This window comes from Homarus americanus, unplaced genomic scaffold, assembly GCF_018991925.1.
Source record: "Homarus americanus isolate GMGI-L3 unplaced genomic scaffold, GMGI_Hamer_2.0 scaffold17856, whole genome shotgun sequence".
In the NCBI taxonomy this organism is placed as follows: Eukaryota; Metazoa; Arthropoda; class Malacostraca; order Decapoda; family Nephropidae; genus Homarus; species Homarus americanus.
The window spans coordinates 171235-195699 of record NW_024738735.1 but is presented as its reverse complement, the minus strand read 5'-3'; the positions used below and the strand labels follow the sequence as shown (position 1 = coordinate 195699).

The window sequence follows — 24465 nt, the reverse complement described above, 5'->3', positions numbered from 1 at the left end:
CTTTTGTTGTACTTGTGGCGCCGTGGGAACAACCAGTTATATATATACAGAGGACGGTTAGAACAAGTCCACAGAGGTCAAGTATAGGTAATGACCCTACTAATCTTTACAAAAGCACCGCAGCGGTCGGTAGTCAGGTCAGAGGGAAAACTGACCCAACCTTCTCACCTGGTTACAAATCTTCTTAATTACAAAATTGTCCAATTTGTATTATACCGTTACTCAAATTCATGTTAACGGATTCGGTATGTTTAATGAGACTAGATTCTATGATGTTCCTACTGTCAATTGAATTAAAAGGTAATATTGAGGAGGCATTGCATTGACTGGGATAATGAGCTGCAGTGTAGGACAGACAGGAAAAACACTGCAGCTCAGAATCAAACAACATAAGTACAATATCAGAACAGCATCTGAAAGCAGTGCCTTGTTCGTTCATGTTAGGAATAATAATCATCCCATTGCTTGGGAAAAAAGCTTAGAAGTATTTAAATCATCTTGTGTCACACAAGGACTTCTGGTTGAAGCTAGTTTGATTAAGGAATTAAAATCAATAAACCTTAGTGATGGTCAGTTCAAAACTGATAATATGTTACATAAATTTATTTGTCAGTGGCCCAAGGTTAAAAATGCTTTGAAAACCTTTGATCTAGATGTATGATAGTTATTTAGTGGGTCCCTTATTTTTGACCTGACCTGACTAGTCACGTCACCCCCCTTCTCTTAAGCTCCTCTACGTGTGTGTTGGTGTGGAGATTAGTGGATGACATCATTGTGACCTGACCTCATGTTTTTAAGGTCACCCTGTATAGTTAAGCCTCTCTCTGTCCATGTAATCCAGTTGCCTCTGAAGATGTCTTGAATAAAAACGAAAGCTAAGGTGCTCCGTTGTTTCCCTTTTCCCGTGTGATTTTATCAAGGTTTATCTTATCCACGTTTTCAGTGTGGATCTACATGAAATATATATATATATATATATATATATATATATATATATATATATATATATATATATATATATATATATATATATATATATATATATATATACATATACTGGTATATACAAAGCGAGCAGTAATGGTCTTGTACCTACTCACCTGTCCTTCTGACACCTGAAGGTCACTCCACCAGCGTCCCCGACATTCCTCTACCGCTACTGGTTAGTCTTCGTCCAGAGGAGAGAGAAGGCGGATGATCGGGAGGGAAGAGTGGGGGGAGGGTATGGAGAGTGAGTGAGTTGCATGAGTAGAGCGACGTAGTAGTAAGGTCTAAATTACTAGTGTTCTTAATGAGGTACACAGCAGTATGCGTTCACAATCGCTCATTGAGAATTTTCTTCCGTAAACTTCCCAGAAATAATATTGGTGTTTACGTATGACCAAGTTTTTATGAATACCGAAGATTGATTAGCTATTTCCTCAGTAAAGATCCTGTTGGGGTGACAATTAGGCTGTACTTCCCTTACGGAGGTTGTCTGATGTTATTAAATTAATCGAAAAAAAAGAAGGAAAAAGAAGACAAGATAAACAAGGAAAATAAAATAAGAGGAGACAATAACAAAATGAAGATTCATAATATATAAATGAAAAATATATAAAGCATTTGTGGTATTTTTTTATCGTTAATTTTTCTCTTCTCTACACACACACACACACACACACACACACACACTCACACACACTCACACACACACACACACACACACTCATCCTTTTAAAGTGTATTTTTTGCTGGTACTTTAATACACACCCCGAGGTCCTCTACCTACCATGGTCAAAACAGGGGTGTTGCTCACCTGCCAATTCGCCCTGGGTCACAGCTCCTGTACTTAGAGAATTTATTAGCCACGACCACCTATGTCCAACACCTGCAGCGCCTCGGGGCATCCCAAAGGTCAAGGTTCTGTGACAAATGAGTTCACCTTCGCTTCATGAAACAGAGAGAGAGAGAGAGAGATTAATAGATACAAAGAAAGAGGTAGAATTAGGAGATCAATTAATAAAGAGCAATAGAGGGAGGTATGGGAGATGAAAAGATAAAAATTGAAATAAGAGAGAGACAGAGATACGGAGAGAGAGAGTGGAGAGATATAGAATGTTAGGTAGAGAACTAGTAGAAAGATTGGAAGAGAGAGAGAGAGAGACGTATCCAGAGAAAGAGAGAAGGAAGGAAAGAATGAAGAAAAAAATGAAGAGGTACATAGAAAGAATATGAGGAGATAAAATAGAGAGAGAAAGGGGAAATATAAAGCAAGAGAAAAAATTGCGAGAGCGAGGTAGAGAGAGAGAGAGAGAGAGAGAGAACGAACAACATGACACATAGAGAAAGAGAAAAATAGTTTAGTTCCTGGAGTCGATCTATGTGTATGTAATAATAATAATAATAATAATAATAGTAATAAGCGGTTTACTAATACTGTAGAGTTGCAGCCGGTGCCTGAAAATATACAAACTTACATTTGATTTAGACATAATGATATGCGTTGAATACATTTACAGGGCTGTACGGTACATAAATCCGGAGTGGTTTATTATTTTAACAATAGATGGGATGGTGCTGTTCTTATATCTATCAGTGCTGGCTCTTATGGGCTGAATTTTGTTGCAGTGGCCCATGTTGTTTACATGGGTCTTCCAGTCCAATTTGTGGTCTATGGTAACACCCAGGAGTTTGGCAGACTGCACTTACTGGAGAGGATGGGCACCCACTGTGACTGCTGGAGCTTGCAATGGAGTGGTGGCGGTATTAATGTGCATGACTACGGTTTTGATGTGGTTGATGGTAACTTTGTTCTCCGTAGTCCATGCCTGTGGCCTGTCCAGGCTATATGTGTCTATGTATATGCGTGTGAAGGTCTTTGTGCATGTATACAGTATAAATCTGTCTATGTACGAGTCAGTTTACCATTAACTACAGAAACTCAACAGACACACCAAGAGAGGCGAGAAAAGACCTTGAACTTGACTTTATGGCCCAACAAAATACGCACACACCAAGAACACACTTCAAATAATCGTCATGACATTGCTTACCAGAGAGAAGACTTCCATTAAACTCAACAGGATAAAAAAAAGTATATATATATATATATATATATATATATATATATATATATATATATATATATATATATATATATTTCATTCCCTTAGGACAGATAACCCCTTGATGTTGGCTTCAATCACGCGAACATCTTCAGTACGTGTGTGTGTGTGTGTGTGTGTGTGTGTGTGTGTGTGTGTGTGTGTGTCCAATGGGTAAGTACAGATTTAATTTATGAGGTCAGACAATGAGGGAGAAAGAAAAAATAATCTTCATTGCTGTGGGAAATTGGAAATAGAGACAGACAAACATTCTTCTTCCTTTGTTGATAGAGAGAAAAGTCTGCTCTACACCAAGACCTATAAGACCTATGTATATTCAGTCTTTGGTATGTTTATATTAAGACCCACAACTAAGACACCTTGTTAAAAGGAAACAGTTTTATCCCAAAGTTAACGACAGTGGAAGAGGTTGAAGGTCGTTTGTGGCAATGCAAGAATGCTGAGGTTTCCTGTCTTAGCTGCTGATGCCTTTGTTATAATTTAATGTGACTCATTACATAACTCTCCACTATCGACCTCCCATAACATAAACACATCTGAGAGGAACTAATATATACAACTATGCTTTATAAATCCAATCAAATGATAAATTACTTTCAAGACAGTCAATATGTTACAGATCCAAGAACATCATTTCCTTGACAGTTGTAAAGTGAAGTGAAGATCGACCGGACATATTTTGGTCATTACGTGATTAGAAACAGCCTCAGGTAACTCAGGTGACAGTAATATTCCCACCACCATTCTTAAAATAGTAGATTCTCTGACACCTTGAGAAAATTCATCAATGTACTTCATGAATTAATTAACCCAATATTTTTTCTGTCGTCTCAATGATTTTTAGGGAAACATTTTAGTGTCTTTAATCAAATAAATGTTTGTTATACCCTAAACATAATTATTGATTTATTTGTGTTTACCTTCATTATTGTAACTTATTGTGTCTTATTACCGACGACTTAAACTTACAGCTATAAATTCTTCAGTAATATTGTAAATTTCAGTTTATTGGTATTTAAGATTCACATTGGTCGTAGTGGTAAAGACTGTTATGTGGTTTTTTTTATGTTTAATCGTCCATTTGTCCAAAGTTATACTAAGTAAAGGTAGATGTGTTATTTAGATGAGATAATATGATAAATACGAAGATTATCAGCGTGTGTGTGTGTGTGTGTGTGTGTGTGTGTGTGTGTGTGTGTGTGTGTGTGTGTGTGTGTGTGTGGGTGTGTGTGTTTCCTATCACATAAATTTCCGAACAAAATATTTTTTTATGTTTAACTGTCTTTGTTTTCCTTGTCTTACTCACCATGTTTCTTTGTAATGGATCTAAGCAAACCTGTATAGAAGACATCGTATAATAGGTTAGGTTAGGGTAGTACAATAACATTTAGAGTCTATTTATCACTCAGAGATGACTTAAAACTTTAAAGTATTATGTCAAGTATAACATCACATAGTATAGGCCATGATACTGTGTTTCTTAATTGAAGATAATGTGATATCTTGCCCACTAGTTTAGGTGAATGGTACTGCATATTAATGAGTAGTGTAGTTATTCTTTAGCTCTTCCTCCTTCTCACCTTCTCTTCCTTAAGTATCACTCCTCTACTCCTCACTGCTCTACTTCTCACTTCTGTACTCCTCATTTCTCTTCTCTTCACTCCTCACTCCTCTTCTCCCCACTCCTCTACTCCTCACATCATCCAACATACTTCAAGAAACTGGTAAACAACGTAACATGATTAATCTCATTAGTTATCATGTTCACAATATTCTTAACATATCAGAAAGGTGTTAGCAGGTCACCGTAGAGAGACGTCAAGAAAAATTTAAATATAATACATAATCAGTTTTCAAATATACTGTTCTGCCTTACAGTATATTCCTTCATTAGTTTGTAAATTATATATTCACTGATGTATGTGGTCATGGGTGGTGTTACAACCATGAATGTGGGGAACTTCTTGGTAGCAGTTACTTGGAATATAGTAGTTGCTAAACATAACGGAATATATATAAAAAAAAAAGTGACCAACCTCTCTGCATCATGAAAATACTAACCAATGCGGATCTCCAGTGCAGAGTACTACCCTCCGATTGGTTGACAGGTGTTATGACGTAGCGCTGACGTAATGTTGTGAACTTGGGGAAATCCATTGCCATTATCCCGAATATTTTTGCCAGGGATTTATGCAAAAACATCAAGAACTGTATTTTTATTTCTTATGTATCTATATTGCCTAAAGAAATAGAGGAGATAAGAAGCAAAAAGATCATATATACTGTATATAGACAACCGTAGGGAGAGTGGCACAGCTGCATTACACACAACAAAGGAACCATGACTGGCAGGTGAACAATGACCTGTATCAGGGTCGAGTGATGTTCTGTTGATTCTGCATCAGTTAAAAGTAAATGCGCATGGCTTGTGTTTAATTAATATATAGTTACCCTCTCTCACCCATGTCTCGTTTATCGACTCTCCTTCCATCCACCTCCGTTCAGTGACATTTAGCTGGTGGTGAAAGGGAGCAATACATTAAGACTTTTCACCTTCAATTACTCAAACCAAGAAGAAGAAGAAGATTAAGAAAAAAAAAAGACTGATAAACAATATTACTCTTCCAGGTACGAGGTTTCACGCTGAATTCCCACTCATAGTTTCCAGTTTCTCCAGCTAGAATAACTTTACGCTGAACTAAACTTATGAAAAATCCAGTCAAGTTTCCAGATCTTCATTAATAAACGCGTAACTGTATCTCTGTTACGAGCTTCTTGATGGATTTTTTTTTGTTATTTTCTACAACTATGTGGGGAAGGTTTTGTTGGTATTTGGGTAGATGTAGAGTGAAATTTAAACGATATATTGAAAAGGAGAAAATATAAAGTGATGATGTGTGGCAGCAACGATGTTCCCCCCAGGAGGTAAACATCTTCCTTGGGTTAACGTGTGGTTTTCCATATTTCCACACCACTGTCAGAGGCTAGCTTGGCTGTATATAAGTTGTCGTCTGGGCTCTGTTGGTCACTCAGTACCCAGCAGCTGTCAAGAGAGAGTGAACCAGCAGTCACAACCTGTTAAGATATTTACCAATTTTACTTCTTCTACAGTCAGTCATGATGAGGTGAGTGTGAGTGAAGTACACGAATAGATTAATGATTTTTTTTTTACATAATTCGTTGTTGTTCATATGTGATAAAGTAAGTCATGTAACAGAGGTTTTAACCGTTTCAAAAATCATTTATTTTTTTCTTTCAAGCTGTTGATGTGTCACCGGTTGCTTATGTTCGTTATATTAAAAGCCTTGTTTATGTTTTGGTGATTAAATCTTAATGACTGTTCGTGGATGAATACAGGCTGAGACGTTTTATTCGTTAACTTTTGTCCATAATTTTTATAAGGAATAGTTACAATTTTATAAGGAATAGTTACAATAGATAGTGACAAGGACATTTATTTCTATTATATTTGTTTGTCATTAGAAAAGATTCTTACATTAGACTTATCGATTCTCTTACAGTCACAACACAGCCTTTAACCTGTACGAGAACTAGCACAGTCTTATAGCTCATAGTGTCCTTGTGAAAGAAAATGAACGCCGCTCCCTTACAGCCCATATTATGTGATTTATAACTATTCCTTGATTCCATTCAGGTACGGATTCTTGTTGCTGTTGGCTCTGAGCCCAGCTGTCTTGGGCTACGGTGTGCCCAGAAAGCCAGTGGTTGAGCAAAAGCATGAACCCGTGATCTTCCCCACTGAACCTTTGACACAGGAGCCCAAGGTAAGTCTAGATTTTATATTATCTCTTAGGTATCTGATTTTCAAGTCATCAAAAGTAGTGAAGTTATTTTTTTTAAAGACAAAGTTAATCCAACTATATGTATCAGTCTTGTGTATTACAGTAGATAGGAAATTAAAGAAGCCGCTTTATGATATTATTTGAAGCAACTCGGAAAATACTACAAAGGTGAACATTGTAATACTGTACTCCCCTTATGCCTCGGTGACGCGGTGAAAATATAATGTGTGGTGTGTTGCAGGGCTGCCCCACCAACATCATCGAGAAGCTGGTGATCACAACTGAAGTGGTGCCTTCCTACGTCACCGTTACCAAGGATAACTACGTAACCACCACCCTGCACAACACCGTGTACGAGACCCTCACCTCCACTGTGATCAACGACATCATCGAGACCGTGTACAACACCGAGACCATTACCAACTTCGAGACCAACTTTGTGACTGAGACAGAACACCTCACCGATACCGTCATCTCCACCCTGACCGAGCACAGCACAATCGTCACCACTGTGGTCAGCGACAACTTCATCACCGAGACCGCATTCAAGACCGAGATCACGACCAACTATCAAACCGAGTACTTGACTGAAACACAGTACCAGACCGAGACCATCTCCACCACCATAGTTGACGTAAGTTTTTCATTTACTTTGTTAATAAGAGATATATTTAATTACTCTCCAAGATAAACCAGAGATACACTGAAGCCTCACACACACTGAACACTTCACAACACTTCCATCTAAAACAGTCGCCAGGTCAGTGATTAATTTGTCTAGTCTTGTCATTCTTTTGCCTTGACCTGACACAAAAAGTAAAACAGAGGTTAAAGTTGGCATAAAGCATTGATCTCATTTGCTATGGCTTCCAACCTCCTCGCGCGTTGAAATCTCCATACATACATACATACATACATACATACATACATACATACATACATACATACGCACGCACGCACACATACATAAATACGCACGTACATAAATACGCACGCACGCACACAAACATACGCATACATACATACATACGCACGCACGCACGCACACATACATACATACACACACACACACACACACACACACACACACACACACAAATCTTACAATACTAATAAAAAGGTGACTCTGGAAAGTAATGATTCGCCTTAATTAGCATTAAAGTAGTATACGAGTAATTAGTAAGACTCATAGGCAGTATTACTGTTTGTGCCGAGGTGAAGTAATTATTTACATCACCCTTATTTTTTTGTCCTTTCTTTCCGGTTTCCAATATTGATGTCTTCCAGTGTTGTATTTAAAATCAATTACTTTTCTTTTTTATAACTTATAAATGGTTTATAATATATCATGTACATATTTAAAAGGCTTAATGTATAAACAACCATCATGAGATTTAATTATTGAAGAAGTTAATTGAGTTTTATGGAAGGAAAAAAAAATCGAAAAACTTAGGTAGACAATTTCCATTACAGCTGCAGACTACCTCCCTCTACATCACCAACGTCGAGAGTGTGACAAATACCGTAACCGAGTCTGTACCTCACTACGTCACCACCACTTCCCAGGTGGAGAAGCTTGTTACCATCACCAAGGAATGCTACACCCCATCCCCCATCAAGTCAGGTGAGCGAGTAGACATTCATGTTTTATGGCTGAATTATTATACTATATATGGGAAAATACAGCCACTAGGTACATGTCTCACTTGTCTATATATATATATAACCTTACATTTTATATCTCATATCTAATTTAATACTTCAATAAGAGACATATTTCACACGCAAAATTTATCTAAACCTCATCAAATAAGACGAATAAAAGAGATAAACAATTAGAATGTCCTCATAGATAGTACAGATAACAGCAGTGTTAACAGATTATCCACGTTATACGGATAATAAATCAGGACAGAACCGTAATGAAAACGATACACAGATAATTACAGTAATCTCTTGTTATATCATATGATTCACTGTCTAGAAATATACTCCAACTTTTATTTTAACCCATTGAAGACAGCGTGTAGTCTTTTAACAAGGAATTAAGTCCAATTTTCTTTTGTTATCTACAGGTTACGGGCGTTAAGTCCCTCAACAGACGGTGGTGCAGTGCATTTGATGTCCTCAGTAGATGTTGATGGGAGCTTCAGCCATAACGGGGACTTTCAGCACTGACTACTACTACTACTACTACTACTACTACTACTTTAGATGTTTATGCGTGGACTTATAACTTGTGCAATACTCTGTGATTTCCACTATGGCATTATTTCCTTCGGGCATAGTATCTTATGTTCTTAGTATTTGTCTGTGATGAAAATGTTATTATTTGTTGTTGTATAATGATATTTAATTCAATTGAGTTTCTAAAAGACTGTGATGATGTTACTTACGTTTGATTTACAATGTCAATAAAATAATTTGTTTATCTATGTGTCTTACTTACACTTAAGATTAATTTCTTAACATTGATTTGATACATTGTTTATTTCAAGCAAGTACTGTAATTTCTTCAGACAAAAAACCATGAAACCTTAGGAACACACACACATAGACAGAGACACACACAGACACACGCACACAGAGACACACACACACACAGTTGAAGAGGAAGATGGAGTTACAGATATGACCACATTAAGCTGCATCTATTATATTGAAACCAAACAACATTGTTATAGATTTGATGTTTCCGATAATAATTTTTTATGCCTTAAAGCTTATTTATCATTATATATCAGAATTTGTAATAAACACAAGTAAATCAATGTAAACTATGAATATCTCTGGCTGTCGAGTTCGAACCGAGGCGATCATGTTTGTTAACCAGGCAACTAGTCAATGGTGTGCTTAGTGGACTAGATGCCAGACTACAAAACGTGGTGGCCTCGGTTCGAACCCTGCAGCCACAGATACAAATTCTTTATATATGTTCCTTTACTTATTTTTAAATTTACCTATTTATTCATGTATTTATTTACCCATTATAATAATAATTAGAAAACAATAATTCGTATACAATAAGAAGAATGAAATCTCTGTAAAAAGAACCTTAAGATTTTCAATTAACGGAATCATTATTGAAAGGAAGAAACATTGTAATTTATTAAAAAAATGGTATAGGTGTAGCCTTGTCGGGTCAATTGTTCAGTTAGGAGGGAGGTAAAGAATCAGCTCTCTAAGACACCCGATGTTACTGAGGGTTAATCTGGATGAAGACGTCAGGCATTTACGTCCAGGTAAATGATGACTTTCCTTTTGCGTCCCACAATTGATGTCACAATGAGGAGTTCAATGGATTTTAATAAATGTCTTCAGGTGATTGTTACTTTATGTGATTTCTTAGCTTGTCCATTGCTTATCTTCGTTGTTTTTACCTAATTCCGAAAGTATTGTGAGCAGTAATGAACCTAAAATATAGTTAGTTTATTACAATATTGAGTAAGTTTTTGTTTGGGGGAGGGGAGTTTTATATGATAAGGGACATTTAGGGTAGGAGGCAGTGAGTTGGGAGCAGATGTGTTTTTTATATATGTGACTTTGTTATATGAACTGGAATAATAAGATAAAACCATTGTAACCAAAGATGTTTAATCAGATGATTCCAGATCTTTAATAGGTCATAGTTCTACTCCCCACTATCGCCCCAAACCTAACTTAAACATTAGGATTGGGGCTCAATGTTAATAGGCCAGGTCTTAAAGGGATCTAGTCCTCATGGTGGGGCTACACTCATGCTAGTAGACCACAACCAACATGACACTGTGATATACTATAATTATGTCAATAAAAGTCATGTATCGTAAGAGGCTGGCGGGGAAAATACCCGCCAGCAACCAATAGTTCATTAATGTTTGATTGGGCAGTATATTGGCACCAAGTGATGACATTATTAACTTATAATATGCACAGTGTATATGAATATAGAAAAATGGAGATAAAGATAGAGGCGACGCCTAAGAGAGTAACAATTAAACTGAAGGTTTGAAATTAAGATCGAAAAACAAAGTTTCAAGAACGTTGGCAACTGGATTATTTGTTCTTTGAACACAACGGTACACACTAGTGTTCAGTGCGTCATCACGTGTTGCTCGAAACCCAAGAGTTTAACCTTCTGAGTCACTCACACTTTGTACAAGGAACGATATATAATTACACTGGAGAGTCAGTAATGGTTGTGAAGGGACGACTAACAGTAAAACATGAGACACGACTTTTGAAACAGTAAAAAAGGGAAAGGCAAGTGTTACGATTCCATACACAATTGTGTTGCAAATGGCGAAAGCAAATAAACCATTTACTGATGTGAAGACTTGTACGCTTGATATGGTGAAGGCATAAGGTGATGAAAAAATTACGAAGTGTCTTGAAAAATTTGTTCTCTCACCTGAGAGTGTCCAGCAAGGGCGTATCTGTGTGTGTGTGTGGGGGGGGACCTAACCCCCCCCCCCCGAAATTTTAGCATTATATCTAATCAATCACGAACTCACAGCTGTGTTGTGAAGAGTTACTGTACAAATATATTAACTTTGATGTATAAATTGTATAAACACTCATTATATACCTGTACATTTTATATACCTGTTATGTATGAATGTAGCGGACCTATTAACCGAACTACTACAACTGCCGGGTGTGGCTTGTTAGGCAGTTGTCTTCGAGGTGTTTGTCAGCTGGTGAAGGTCTGTGATTGGTTGATACATAGATGAGGGACGGAAGAAGTTATTGTTATGGGAGGTGACTCACTCATCTTCTGATCGTCCATTGGTAAACTCACTCGTCTTCTGATCGTCCATTGGTAAACTCACTCGTCTTCTGATCGTCCATTGGTAAACTCACTCGTCTTCTGATCGTCCATTGGTGAATTCACTCGTCTTCTGATCATCCACCAGGTGGGTGATGAGGTGCATAGCGAGGATACGAACTGATGTTAGGAGGGTACTGCCGAGTGTTAACTTGATATAGGGAAAATATATTTAGAATTGTTCTAAGGCGAAGTACCCTAACATAGTGACAGGATGTGACAGGATAGGGTCTTGTATAAAGATTTACTTCCATCATCTGAGGTATTATCTGATGAGTTTTCTGTGTGGAAAGAAAGATGGAAAATTATGCTTAAAAAGTTATAGATACCTAGCAAAAATATAAAGATTTTTTCTCAAATATCAAAGTTCTGATTAATATTTTTGTGACTTCACCTGCTACGAAAGCAAGAGTAGAGAGCTTTAGTGGAGGGATTAATCGGACTGAGCCTTAGGTCGGTCCACGGGGAACTAGATATTGACACTCAAAATGTTATTTAAAATTTCCTAAAATATCGCCCGAGATTGGAAAATTTGTGTCCGATAACTTCATTAATTTATTTTCGCTCATTTATGTATTGAATGATGAATTTAAGTTCTAATTTTCTTTTGTTAATTAGATTTTGTGTGGTTAATAATTATATCGGTTACCCAAGGGTCTTTGTAACATGATCATTAGAAAAATAAACAGAAAAGTAGTTTACGTGATAAGTTATAAGCCACTGGGATGAATATGTCGTAATATCCATTGAATATCGCCTCAAAAAGTCCCGACAACCGCCCCCTTTGAACCCCCACTCTACATAATTCCTTAATACGTCTTTGGTGGCCGAAGAGTAAACTGTCAGACCACAAAGAAATGGACAAATATTTTCGATGCATATCAGAATAGTAGCAGTGAATACAGAGGTTGTGACAGGTCGAATTTTCCGACCAGCTGAAAAAGTCCGGTGTAAAGTGTCCACTGATTCATTGTGTCTCATCACGAATCATTGTGTGGCAACTCGGTGAAGCAGCTTATGGGGTGGTCGTAAAGGTTACAAGTCTTTGTTATAGGAAATTTCGATAGTTTTTTTATAATAACGATGAAGGTCGTTTACTGACGTTAAGTGCGGCTAAGATTATGATATAAGATTATTACTAAAAGAGAATATGACAGCAGTTATCATCATATGCTTTAAAATCCTTCCTCTCGGAGTAAATATCCGGCATCCTGTTTTTGTTCTTTTAATTCCTGAGTTTCTGTCTAAGTTATTCTTTTTATATACATTACTACCTACATGAATTTGCTAAAGTCAAGGCTACAGACATTATCAGACATCTTGGAATATATATATGAGTTTGGCAACAAACATCAATTGTAAAGTTACTCTTGAAACCGGCGGTAAGGTTTGGGCCGCCACACACATTCACCTACAGTCTCATGTGCAGGGCCGGATTCAGGTGTGGGCAAAGTGGGCAGCTGCCCAGGGGCCTCCACAATCTGGGGGCTTCCACATATTACAATATTTTATGTGTTTATTCATTTGGATTATTTTTATTTTCATTCTTTGAAATTCATGTTTATCTATTCCATCATGGCTTCAAAATTCTCCAAAGAAGTGTTCAAATTTCAAAATTTTCCCGGGGGGGGGGGGCTTACAGCGCCCCCCGGAACTCACAGATGTTTAGGCTCGCTTCACTCGCCACCCCACCCTCTTGGGTAGTTATAATGAGGGGGGCCTCCACAAAGAGGCTGCCCATGGGCCTCCACAGGTCTAAATCCGGCACTGCTCATGTGGTACGACCAGTTTATTTTTGTAGGTCTCTCTATTCCACAAGACTCACTCTGTATTGCATAGTTACCACCGTACCTGTTATGTTATCATTACTTTATAAAAAAAAGAATAGCAATGCCAAGACAATATCAACATTATGCATCATTTCGAACCCCTCGTACAAGCCTTGTGGCATCGATCTTAACTGAATCCTTCCCAAATGAATCCCAATCATTTTCATTAAATTAGATTACGGAAGATTGGGTTCATTAGGACTAGGGACCATTTAAAATGCAACATTCATTTTATATTATAGTGACCCCCAAAAAATGATGTTGTTTTCTTCCAAACTGTATAGATAGAAAACGTTCCAATAATCTTTTAGGGACACTATTCTACGTATCACAGTGAGTTTTCTACAGGCCAATGAATAAGGTAATCTGAATCAGTTTAGGTTTGCGGCTTGCCTGCTACACCATGGATAAGAAATATGATATTATTAGTATTTTTGTGATAAGAGGTGGTTACTAGCTTACATTTAAAGAGTTGTAGGGGGTAGGTAAACGAAAAGACGGAAAGGGGCGAGGAATGAAAGTTAAGTTTTACAGAGTTGCATATTATTGATGGACCTGAAAGACCTTATTTGTTGAAGTGCAAGGAAACTATTCGATAAAGGCCAACCACTTAAATCTATATTGATTTGTATATAGGGATGAAGAGCAAAAAATAAGAATACTTCATAGCGTTTTTGTGGGAAATTTATACATTTCGAGTTATTTTGATTTTCGATTTCACTTAAAAAAATACAGTTTTGATTCCACAAAGTGTGCAGGTCTTTGACGAAGAGGGAAGTTGTAGAATAAAAACACGCAAGAAACTGACCAAACCACATCCAACAAAACCTGACCAAGCTAACCTTTCCGTGATAACTGCAGTATTCACCACACTTTGGAAACTTTCCTTAAGTTTGGAGAGTACCATAGAACCTTCAAAATGTTAAGTGCGGTGGTATTATTTGCAAATGCATCTTGAATGGCTTACACTCCGAGAAAGAGCACCTCCACACAGAGAAGCCATCTCACGAATGACAAATTTCACCTCGATGTTGTCTCCTACAGAATCTTAAGTGCAGTAATAACATTATAACAACAAAATAGGTTCGACCAAACAAAACTGAAATTTTTTACTTTGTCTTCCACATACCAACATGAATTTTGAATCTGCACCGTAATTTTCAGCAGTTATTAATCGAAATATTTGCGATCTTTAATGCCCAATAACGTTTAGATTACGATTTGGTTTCTGTTTATACGTATCATCAATGAAATGTTTTAACTCCAATTTGTTTGAATATTTCTTTATTTTTTCGATATGTTTGTCCACTAGATTGTTTTTGATGAGTTAGTCATTAGTAGTTAGTATCTTTACCTATAAACTTTCCAGCATTTCTACATGACGTATCTGTCTCCTTACTGCCTTGTGCCCTCTTTCCTTTCCCTCTACCCTCTTACCTCTGTCTCACGTAAAAAAAAAGTCGAAGTAAAACAGAGGGAATGAAACAATTTCAAGTGATCCTTCTTCTCCACATTTAGTTGTACTGAATATTTAAGGAACCATAATAGTGATTTTTTTTATTAAAATGCAATAAAGAAAAAAAAATATAAAGAAATTTAATTTGATTATAAACAAGAAGACATAACAGATACAACTGAAAATACATTATGTTGCTTCCAGACCTGATAGTGGCACGATGTTCTATGGAGTAAGTCATGTCATCTCGTACTATATCAACCTCACTTTAAATATTGATTGGCATAAGACTTTTTAATTTTCCTTTTGAAATTACAATAAAATTAAAGAATGGAATGAATAAGATGAGTGTTAGCAGTGCAGATATTATGGGTAGCCGCTGAAAAGTGAATGGCTGGCCTCCACAACCAACTCATTGGTCATCACAACCAAATTATTGGTTGCTAGACAACCACTGACGTCACAAAGTTGCCAGACAGCCTCTGTTGACACACGTCATGTTATGAAATGTTTTACGCATTTAGACTTTTAACGTATTACGCAGCTGGCAGCTGGCATCTGGCAACACTGGATGATCCCAAGCTTACCTACTGGTAAACAATGCATCATATCCTGTACTACAGTACCCGGGCCTGTCCCAGATTACGATGTTTGATTGATTTATCTATTTATAGAGAACATATGACCAGTTAGACGGTAGAAGAGAAGGTAGGGAGTCAGGGAAGTAGGGGAGTAAGGAAGTTGTGTATATGATTAGGTTATACTCGACCACGAAGCAGAGTGAGCGTGTAGAGAGATACAAAAAGTCTGTGTCGAGTGGTGTAGGGTTGATGGAGGTGCTGCAGATGTGATGCCAGGGTTTATGAAGCGACAGGGAGGAGAGGAAGGGAGGGGGAAGGGAGGGAAGTAAATAGAAAATAAATCTTGTGGTCGTGTTGTGGGAAGGTGACGCCCCATGCCTGAACACACCTGGTAATTTTAGTAGTTGATATTACTTAAATAAAAACACCAAATAAAAATGATAAATTTGATAACATATTTACCGACGATGGTAATGATAATCATAACTAAAACTGGTATTTTTTCTGATTATAATAATAATAATTGGTGTCTATATCAAAATAATAACAATGACAGTAACAATAGATAAAATTATATATAACTAATGATAAATATACCAAAATATCAGTAAAACTATAATAAATAACAGGAATAAATAACCAATTCCCAAAGAAAATAACAACACGGATTAAGAACGGAAAATAATCACAACTTTACAGTTCACAATAACAGTAGAGGCAAATCCGATACAACAATGCAACAGGGAATTAACGGGAGAGGCTTCAGCTATTAATTCTACTAGGAGAAAAAAAAACTAGATACAAAAGTGACTCGCCATAACCAGAGAAACAAATAGTGATCATACTTGTTATGTTCTATATCTATGAGTGAGGAAACAAAAGACCACGTAAAAAATAATAAAAGTTAGACTAGAATTTGTTATTGTGTAATATATAGTAAACGAACATAGGAGGAATGTAGTGTTTTTATATTCATGTTCTTGTGACTGTTTTACTTTACACTCAACTGCATTATCTTCATTGGTAATCGGATACACATACACACACACACACACAGATACACACACACACACACACACACACACACACACACACACACACACACACACACACACACACACACAGGTTATATACATCTCTGTTGTATATATTTTATTGTTTTGATCCATTGACACAGGTGAACATAATGACTCATTTATGGGCTTACAGGTGATTATGGTATTAAGCAAAAATCCCTCATAAAACTGAAAGGATTATCACTTACATTAACACGGGTCAAATTATTGATATCACGATAGGCATTTAACATGAGGTTTGTTTTATCATTATCAAAGTCGAGGTAATAAGTGAGCTTTTATTTATTCATTTTGTATTATATTTATTTTTTTTAACTTTAGGTATTATGTACTTTATTTAGATGTGTATTCTTACTTTTATTAGCCTACATACATACATATATACATTACACACATACATACTTACTTAAAAGTCAAGGCCGTAAAAGCTACCAAGCTAGCTCTCTCTCTCTCTCTCTCTCTCTCTCTCTCTCTTTCTTTCTTTCTTTCTTTCTTTCTTTACTCATTTTTCCCCTTCCTCTGTTGTTGATCTTCATTCCTTCTTTTTTCTCTCTCTCCTTTTCATTCTTTCCAGAATACAATACACATTACTTCAGTATCCCAGCGCATATTATTATATATTTTTTTCCCTATCCAGCTCTATTATTCTTGTTTTGGTAATGGTAGGAAAAAAAAACAAGATTCTGCATCAAAAGAGAATACCTCGCACAAAAACCTACTCACTAATGATCTGGAAAATCCAATAACCCAACATTCAACAGCCCACACGCGGGAATTATCAACGTTACTATTGGTTAACGAGGGAAGGAGGAGGTGGGTAGGTAACGAGGGAGGAGGAGGAGGAAGATGGAAGGGAAGGATGGATAAAGATGATGGAGGATACGTTAAGGATGAGAATAAAGGGATGAAATGTGGTTAATTAAATTTACTAAAAAAAAATATGTTTAACGAGGCAGGGACAGGATGGTTAACGAATAATCAGGGGTGGATGATTCACGAGAGGTAGTACTAGATTGTTAAACGAGGAGATGACGATGGCTAACGAATAATGAAAAGGGTGTTTGAGGAGTAGGGAAAGTAACGAAGATGAATACTGATAAACGAAGGGTTGGGATGGTTAATGAGAAGGAGACTAAAACCTAAACAAAAACAAAAACGCGAAGCTATAAAAACAAAAATAAAACTAAACCAACAAGACCACCAGACTAACCAAACAAAAGCTAAGAAAAAATAGCTCAAGATAACAAGCAAAAGTGAGGAAACTTAAACCATATACGTAATAAACATACCTCTAAGATACCTGCTGACGTTAATAATACTAATAATGATAATGATAATGATAATGATAATAATAATAATGGTAGTAATAAGCCAAGCCGCCCCCCGCCCCTCCTTCTCAATCCTTTATATTCCTTCGTTGTCATTTTTCCTAATTAATACTTTTTGTCTCCCTCAGAGGCTGCAGAGAAAAGGGAAACAGAGGAGGAGGAAAGAGAGGAAGAGGAGGAGGGGGAGAGGAGAGCAAAAGGGAAGGAGGGGTGGGTGGGTGGGTGGGTAGGTAGGAGACCACATCACAATAGTCTCCAGAGGATGTGGAGACCAGACTGAATAGCTCGAATATTTTCAGTCCCATCTGATTCCCCCGGACTCACCCAGCCCCTCCACCACCCTAGGGGGGTGGGACTTTGTATGTAAACAAACATCTCGGAGCTTTTAACAGCTGTCAGGGTAAACTGGTTCTTAACGTTAGGTAGGAAGAGAGGTGTTTATGGTGAGGCAGGAGGCTGTGTGTGTCTCAACGGGGCGAGAAACAAAACCACAGACTGAGGAACTGCACATCGGAATTCAATACGTTGTGTGTGTTTTTCTTTCCTTTTTTTTTTTACCTTAGCTTTCCTTGTCTGGTTATCATTCTACCTGTCTGTCTGTCTGTTTGTCTCTCCTTTCTCGTCTGTCTGTGCTGTCTGTATGTTTACCTATTACTCTCTATAAATACGTCGATTTGTTGGTCTTCGATATTTCTTCTACTACTCTGCCTATACGTATGTCTATTAGATAGATAGATAGACAGAGAGATAGATGTATAGATAGATAATGAAGACGTGTAGAGTAAGTCGTAAATTGCTTCCATATCTAACAAAATCAATCTTAACTTTTGAGTATCTTGCTGTAGTGTAGGTCATGTTGTGTTATAAAATCATGAATCCTTAAAAAAAAAAATTAAAGACCAAGGTATATTGATTAAAAACCGGTGGTGTGGGTGGGGAAGGTGTGTTTGTGTGTGTGTGGGTGGGCAACAGTTGTTTGGAGCGAGGCTGGAGTGTTTGTGTGTGTGTGGGTGGGCAACAGTTGTTTGGAGCGAGGCTGGATAAATAAAAGACAAACGGAAAGCCCTTCATGTCTACCTTTAGGCAGCCACCACCACCACTCACACGAAAGCACACACACACACATACACACGCACGCATATTCTTAAATCATAACTTAACATACAAACAGAATATGAATATACAGATCAAAATTAATTTACTTTACCCTCCCTATCATTAAATAACAAATATATTCTATAGTCCATCAAATATATGCGAAAAACTGGATGACAACAGCAGCAGTAGGAGCTGCCATCACAGGCTACCGCACACCACCACGAGGGAGATTATTCGAATATTTTTGCTGAGATTATTTATTTGTGTTGTACTAAAACTTGTAAAGGTTAATGAGATATGGAATTAATTGTATTATAACATTTATACCGTCAGTGTCGTTGTTTTGTCTTAGATCATAAAATTGATTATGAGGAGAACAACGTAGTTATTTATTTTTTATATGACAATTGTTAAAAATATCAAGCACTGGACAGTAGACATGCCTGTAAAGTTTCCTGAAAAATAACCTGTACGACATTGATAAATAGAAATGTTGATCTTTAGAGATAAACAGCTGGCTCAGGGGTTCCCAATGTGTGTGTGTGTGTGTGTGTGTGTGTGTGTGTGTGTGTGTGTGTGTGTGTGTGTGAGGATCCCAAGATAGGATCCAGTAGGTTCACATATGTTAGACCAAAGAGGATGATATAAAGGCTGGAAATACAGTATCTTAATAAGTTCCAGGCAGGACAAGCTGGTATCCTCAGCTGGACGGTCACACAGCTAAAGGTTCGCCGTCATAATGTTTAAAAGGCTTATTCTCCCGACAAAATTTTCTCCTAGGAAGTCACTTAACATTTCACTTATGAGGAATTCACAATTTGCCTTCACAATAAGTAACTTAAAGTGTTGCTCTCGTCGCTGTACAAATTTAAAGTGGAGTAATATAAATTAAGAAACGAGGTCAAAGGTCACGAGTGATGAACATCCAGAAGGTCATCGTTGAGGGTCTGGAACATATTTCAGCCTTAGGAGATGACCTGGAGCACTCTGATAGGTTCTTTAGACATTCTCTTATATTTTGAGTTGGTTCTATAAACATTTTGACTCACTGTGGATGTTTGATAGATTTTTAAACATTATGTTTTCATCTTATAGAATTTAATATTTTTATTTTTGGGTATTCTTCTTGTTCCTCCGACATCTTAAATGCTTCTTAAGTATGCCGGATAGTTCTGAGACATCCTGGCTAGTTTTCAGAAATCCTAACCTGTCCTGATACACCCTGGCTAGTTTTCAGAGATCCTAACCTCTTTTGAAACATCCTATAGCTAGTTCTGGCGATGCTGTGGATAGGTGAGGGGCCATAACAGTGAAGGAGAGGAGAACCGTGGGTGTGGAGGGGATGGCGGTGTGTCGCAGAGGACCTTTATGATGTTCGTTGATCGGTGGCTGAGGTTTACAGCCATCAGACACCAGCCATAAAGCGGACCAGGGAGCCTCCACACTCATCTAACCCCTCCTCACGTCACCAGGCTTTATCACGTGTTTACTGGTGACGGGTGAGGGGCATGGTGAGGGAATGGGAAGAGGGAAAGTGATGGGTGGTGAAGTGTATGACGAAAAGGATGATGGGTAATGGTGAGTAATGGATGGTGAGGGGATGAGTAACTTGTGGTTTGGGTGTAAATAGAAGTGATGGTGAAGGAGGATAATGTAAATCTAAAAAGGTATGGTGAAGCGTGGTGGAAAGGGAGGGTTAGGGGTGGTGGTGGTGGTAGTGGTGGTGGAAGGTAATTGAGGTGTGGTAAGGTATGGTGATGTACGGTGATGGATGAAGATGAAATGGAGATGGCTAATGATGGATAGTGAAAGAAATACTGATGGATAGTGAGTGGTGATGACATAAAGGGTGCAGGATGATGATAAAAGATGATGAGGGGTAGTGAATAGTAGTGAATGGAAGAATTGTGAGAGGTGAAAATGGTGATAGGTGATGATTGATGGTAAGAGGTGATGAAACAATTAATGGGTAATCTGTAAGAGTGGTGAAGGGTGATGAGAGATGCAGAGTAATGGCGACGGTGTAGGAGAGAGAGAGAGAGAGAGAGAGAGAGAAAGAGAGAGAGAGAGTATTGAAACGATGGAAAGATATAGTGAAGACGATAGTGACTAAATGGCAAAAAGAAAATCAAGGATATATTATGGTGAGGCGTGTTATGGTAACAGGATAGTGAAGTATGATTTTTTATGATTAATTATGGTGAAACGGGATAGTGAAATATGATGATTGGCGGGGGGGGGGTGATCATATATAGTATTAAAACAGGCAGAAAGAACAGTGATAAATGTGGAGGTGGAAGAGAGACTGATAAAACGATAAGGGAATATGGGAGAATGGAGAACAGGAGATTAATTAAGAGAATATTGTAGGAAGGTGAGTGAGAGAATGTGTTTGGGGAAGGACAGAGGAAAGATGAAAGGATTGGGAGGACAGCCATATTGAGTGAAAGGGAGACAATGAAGGAGTGAGGGTGGTGATGGTGGTGGTGGTGATGGTGGTGATGGTGGTGGTGGTGATGGTGGTGGTGATGGTGGAGTGGTGGTGGTGGTGGTGATGGTGGTGATGGTGGTGATGGTGGTGGTGGTGGTGGTGGTGGTGTGATGGTGGTGATGGTGTGTGATGGTGATGGTGGTGATGGTGGTGATGTGGTGGTGGTGATGGTGGTGATGGGTGATGGTGGTGGTGGTGATGGTGGTGGTGGTGGTGAGTGGGGTGGTGGTGAGGTGGTGATGGTGGTGATGGTGGTGATGGTGGTGGTGGTGGTGGTGGTGGTAGTGGTGGTGATGGTGGTGATGGTGGTGATGGTGGTGGTGGTGGTGGTGATGGTGGTGATGGTGGTGATGGTGGTGGTGGTGGTGGTGTTGATGGTGGTGGTGTGGTGGTGGTGGTGGTGGTGGTGGTGGTGGTGGTGGTGGTGGTGTGGTGGTGGTGATGGTGGTGGTGGTGGTGGTGATGGTGGTGATGGTGGTGGTGGTGATGGTGGTGTTGGTGGTGATGGTGGTGATAATGGTGGTAGTGATGGTGGTGATGATGGTGGTAGTGATGGGGTGATAGTGGTGATGCTGATATTAATGGTGATAGTGCTGGTGTTGGTGGTGATGATGATGGTGTTAGTGGTGATAATGATCATAGCGGTGCAAGTGATGATAGTGATATTACCACACCTTATAAGAAGAAAGGAATATTGTATGTAATAGCATCAGTACCATTAATTTCAAGCACCCTACATAGTTGAATATAGATGAGATGAACTGGCAGAATCTGTCTTTAGTCTTCGAGTGTTTACATAAATACCTCAACCGATTATAAAGTGTGTCGAATTTCACTTTCAATCCCTAGCATAGTTACTCGTGTTAACCCTTCCTCACTGCATGACTGAGCTGGCAAATTACATGGACACCAATAGTATGTGAAACTGAAAGACCAACAGCAGGGAAAGGGGTTGAATTTTATATGTCAGGGTTAGAAGACCAAGAAGGTGAGGAATGAGGTTTAAATACTCCGTGATAGCTTGTGTTAAAGGGAGATGACAAGACCAAGTAGTGAGTGTGTACTTGTCACCTGTAAACAAGTTATTTATATCTACGAGTAATATCTACACCATTGTACAATATACATGGTGTAAGAATACAGATATTACGTTTATATATGTTGTTGACTATTCTAACGCTAAATGTATATAGGTATATGTGTAACTTGCTCAAGAGTCTCTGTCAATACGAACAGCAAGAGACAAATAATTTTTAACCGACTTATACTTAAAGTGATGAGGATTACCATAAATTTTAGTATATATATATATGTTTATGTGTGTGTGTGTGTGTGTGTGTGTGTGTGTGTGTGTGCGTGCCTGTGTGTGCCTGTGTGTGTGTGTGGGAGGGAGGATGCATGTGGGTGTACCGCACATGTTTATTCATCAGTTTCGGGTTATTGGTGCAAATGTTTTTACCGAGTATGAACGGTCGATTGGACAATTCTGTTTGTTTTCCTCATTTTACAATATCGGCCAATAATTACCTCGTTCTATTCCCACTGTCATTATTCCTCTCTCTCTCTCTCTCTCTCTCTCTCTCTCTCTCTCTCTCTCCCTCTCTCTAAACATCCAAGCTACCGGATTCCAGCAACATTATCCATCTCACTCTATCCGGCCGGAACCTTAATGTGGCAGCCAGATAACATTACGGTAATCCTCTTGCCTGGTGATGCCGGGAAGATGGTGAGATGACACCTTTGTAAATAAGTTATATACAATGGTGTCAAGTCAAAGTGAAATGAGAACAGAAATAAAAACATCAGTAAGAAATGCAAGTATAAGTTGTTAGATATTAATCTTTTTATTGAGGTTAGGTTTAGGTTTAGGTTAGGTTAGGTTACGTTATGTTAGGTTTTTATTAGCATTAGATCTTATTTTGTCTCGATTTTTTTTTGTCTTGTTTGGAGTTAATCCTTTATAGCAGACTTCGTTGTTTTAGGTTGAGATGTACAGTATTTTATTTCGTTTTTAGTTATTTATATTATTGTTCTTTCTCTGCATTTGGTTATTTCCGAAAGGGTTAAGGGTCAGCCTCTGTCCTTCCTCCTTCCCTTCCTTCTCCTCCTTCTCCTGCTCCTCTTCCTCCTTCTCCTTCCTCCTCCTTCTCTTCATTTGATACCTCACATCATTTACTCTGTGAGACGAGCATGCATTATAACACTCGGCTTTTCTTAAGGTAACCAACTACATACCTGAGTACAATATTCTCGTGTGTGTAATAGACGAAAAAAAAATGTCCAGAACCATTATAACATTATAACCTTTATAAATATAACTAATATGGCTAGATGTCAAGTACAGGTGATAGGAATTTTAGATACAACAGTAAATAAAGAGCAAGGTCAAGTAGATGGGCGCCACTATAAAGTCAGTTCATTTGACACCATCATCTGGGTCAGCCTTTAACACGTAGGTGGCCCTTGAGCCGGCCATTGTCGTACAAAAGGGGAAACCATTATGTATGTATGTATGTATGTATGTATGTATGTATGTATGTATGGTGATCCAGTCTTTTTCGACACTTTACATAATGAGGAAATTTCGAATGCAATCTGAACAGAGGAAGTGACGATGATCTGAGGAAGACAAAATGATGACAAGGAAGAAGCAGAAAGGAAAGCAGTTAAGAGAGAGAGTGAATAATGAGAAAAGACTTTTAAAATAAGGGAATGGCTAGAAATGATTCATCAATCAAATTATAGATGAAAGAGTGTGGAAGAGAGAGAGAGAGGAAAAAGGAAGCATGAATATGTATGTAGAGAGAACAAAGAGTAAACCGAGATATAAAAACAAGGAAGTATAACGCAGGAGGAAGGGAAAACGAGGATATAATCAACTGCTGTAAA

At 38.0% G+C, this 24465-nt stretch overlaps 1 protein-coding gene across 1 annotated transcript; it reads left to right on the top strand.

Annotated features, from left to right (window-relative positions):
- Window positions 1-6102: 6102 nt before the first annotated feature.
- On the top strand, window positions 6103-9341 carry LOC121874331 (flocculation protein FLO11-like). The gene is made up of 5 exons (XM_042378450.1): window positions 6103-6232; window positions 6763-6892; window positions 7152-7544; window positions 8384-8534; window positions 8986-9341. Exons 1-5 carry the CDS (start codon window positions 6225-6227, stop codon window positions 8997-8999), a joined length of 696 nt encoding a protein of 231 aa, XP_042234384.1. The 5' UTR covers window positions 6103-6224; the 3' UTR covers window positions 9000-9341.
- Window positions 9342-24465: the final 15124 nt, after the last annotated feature.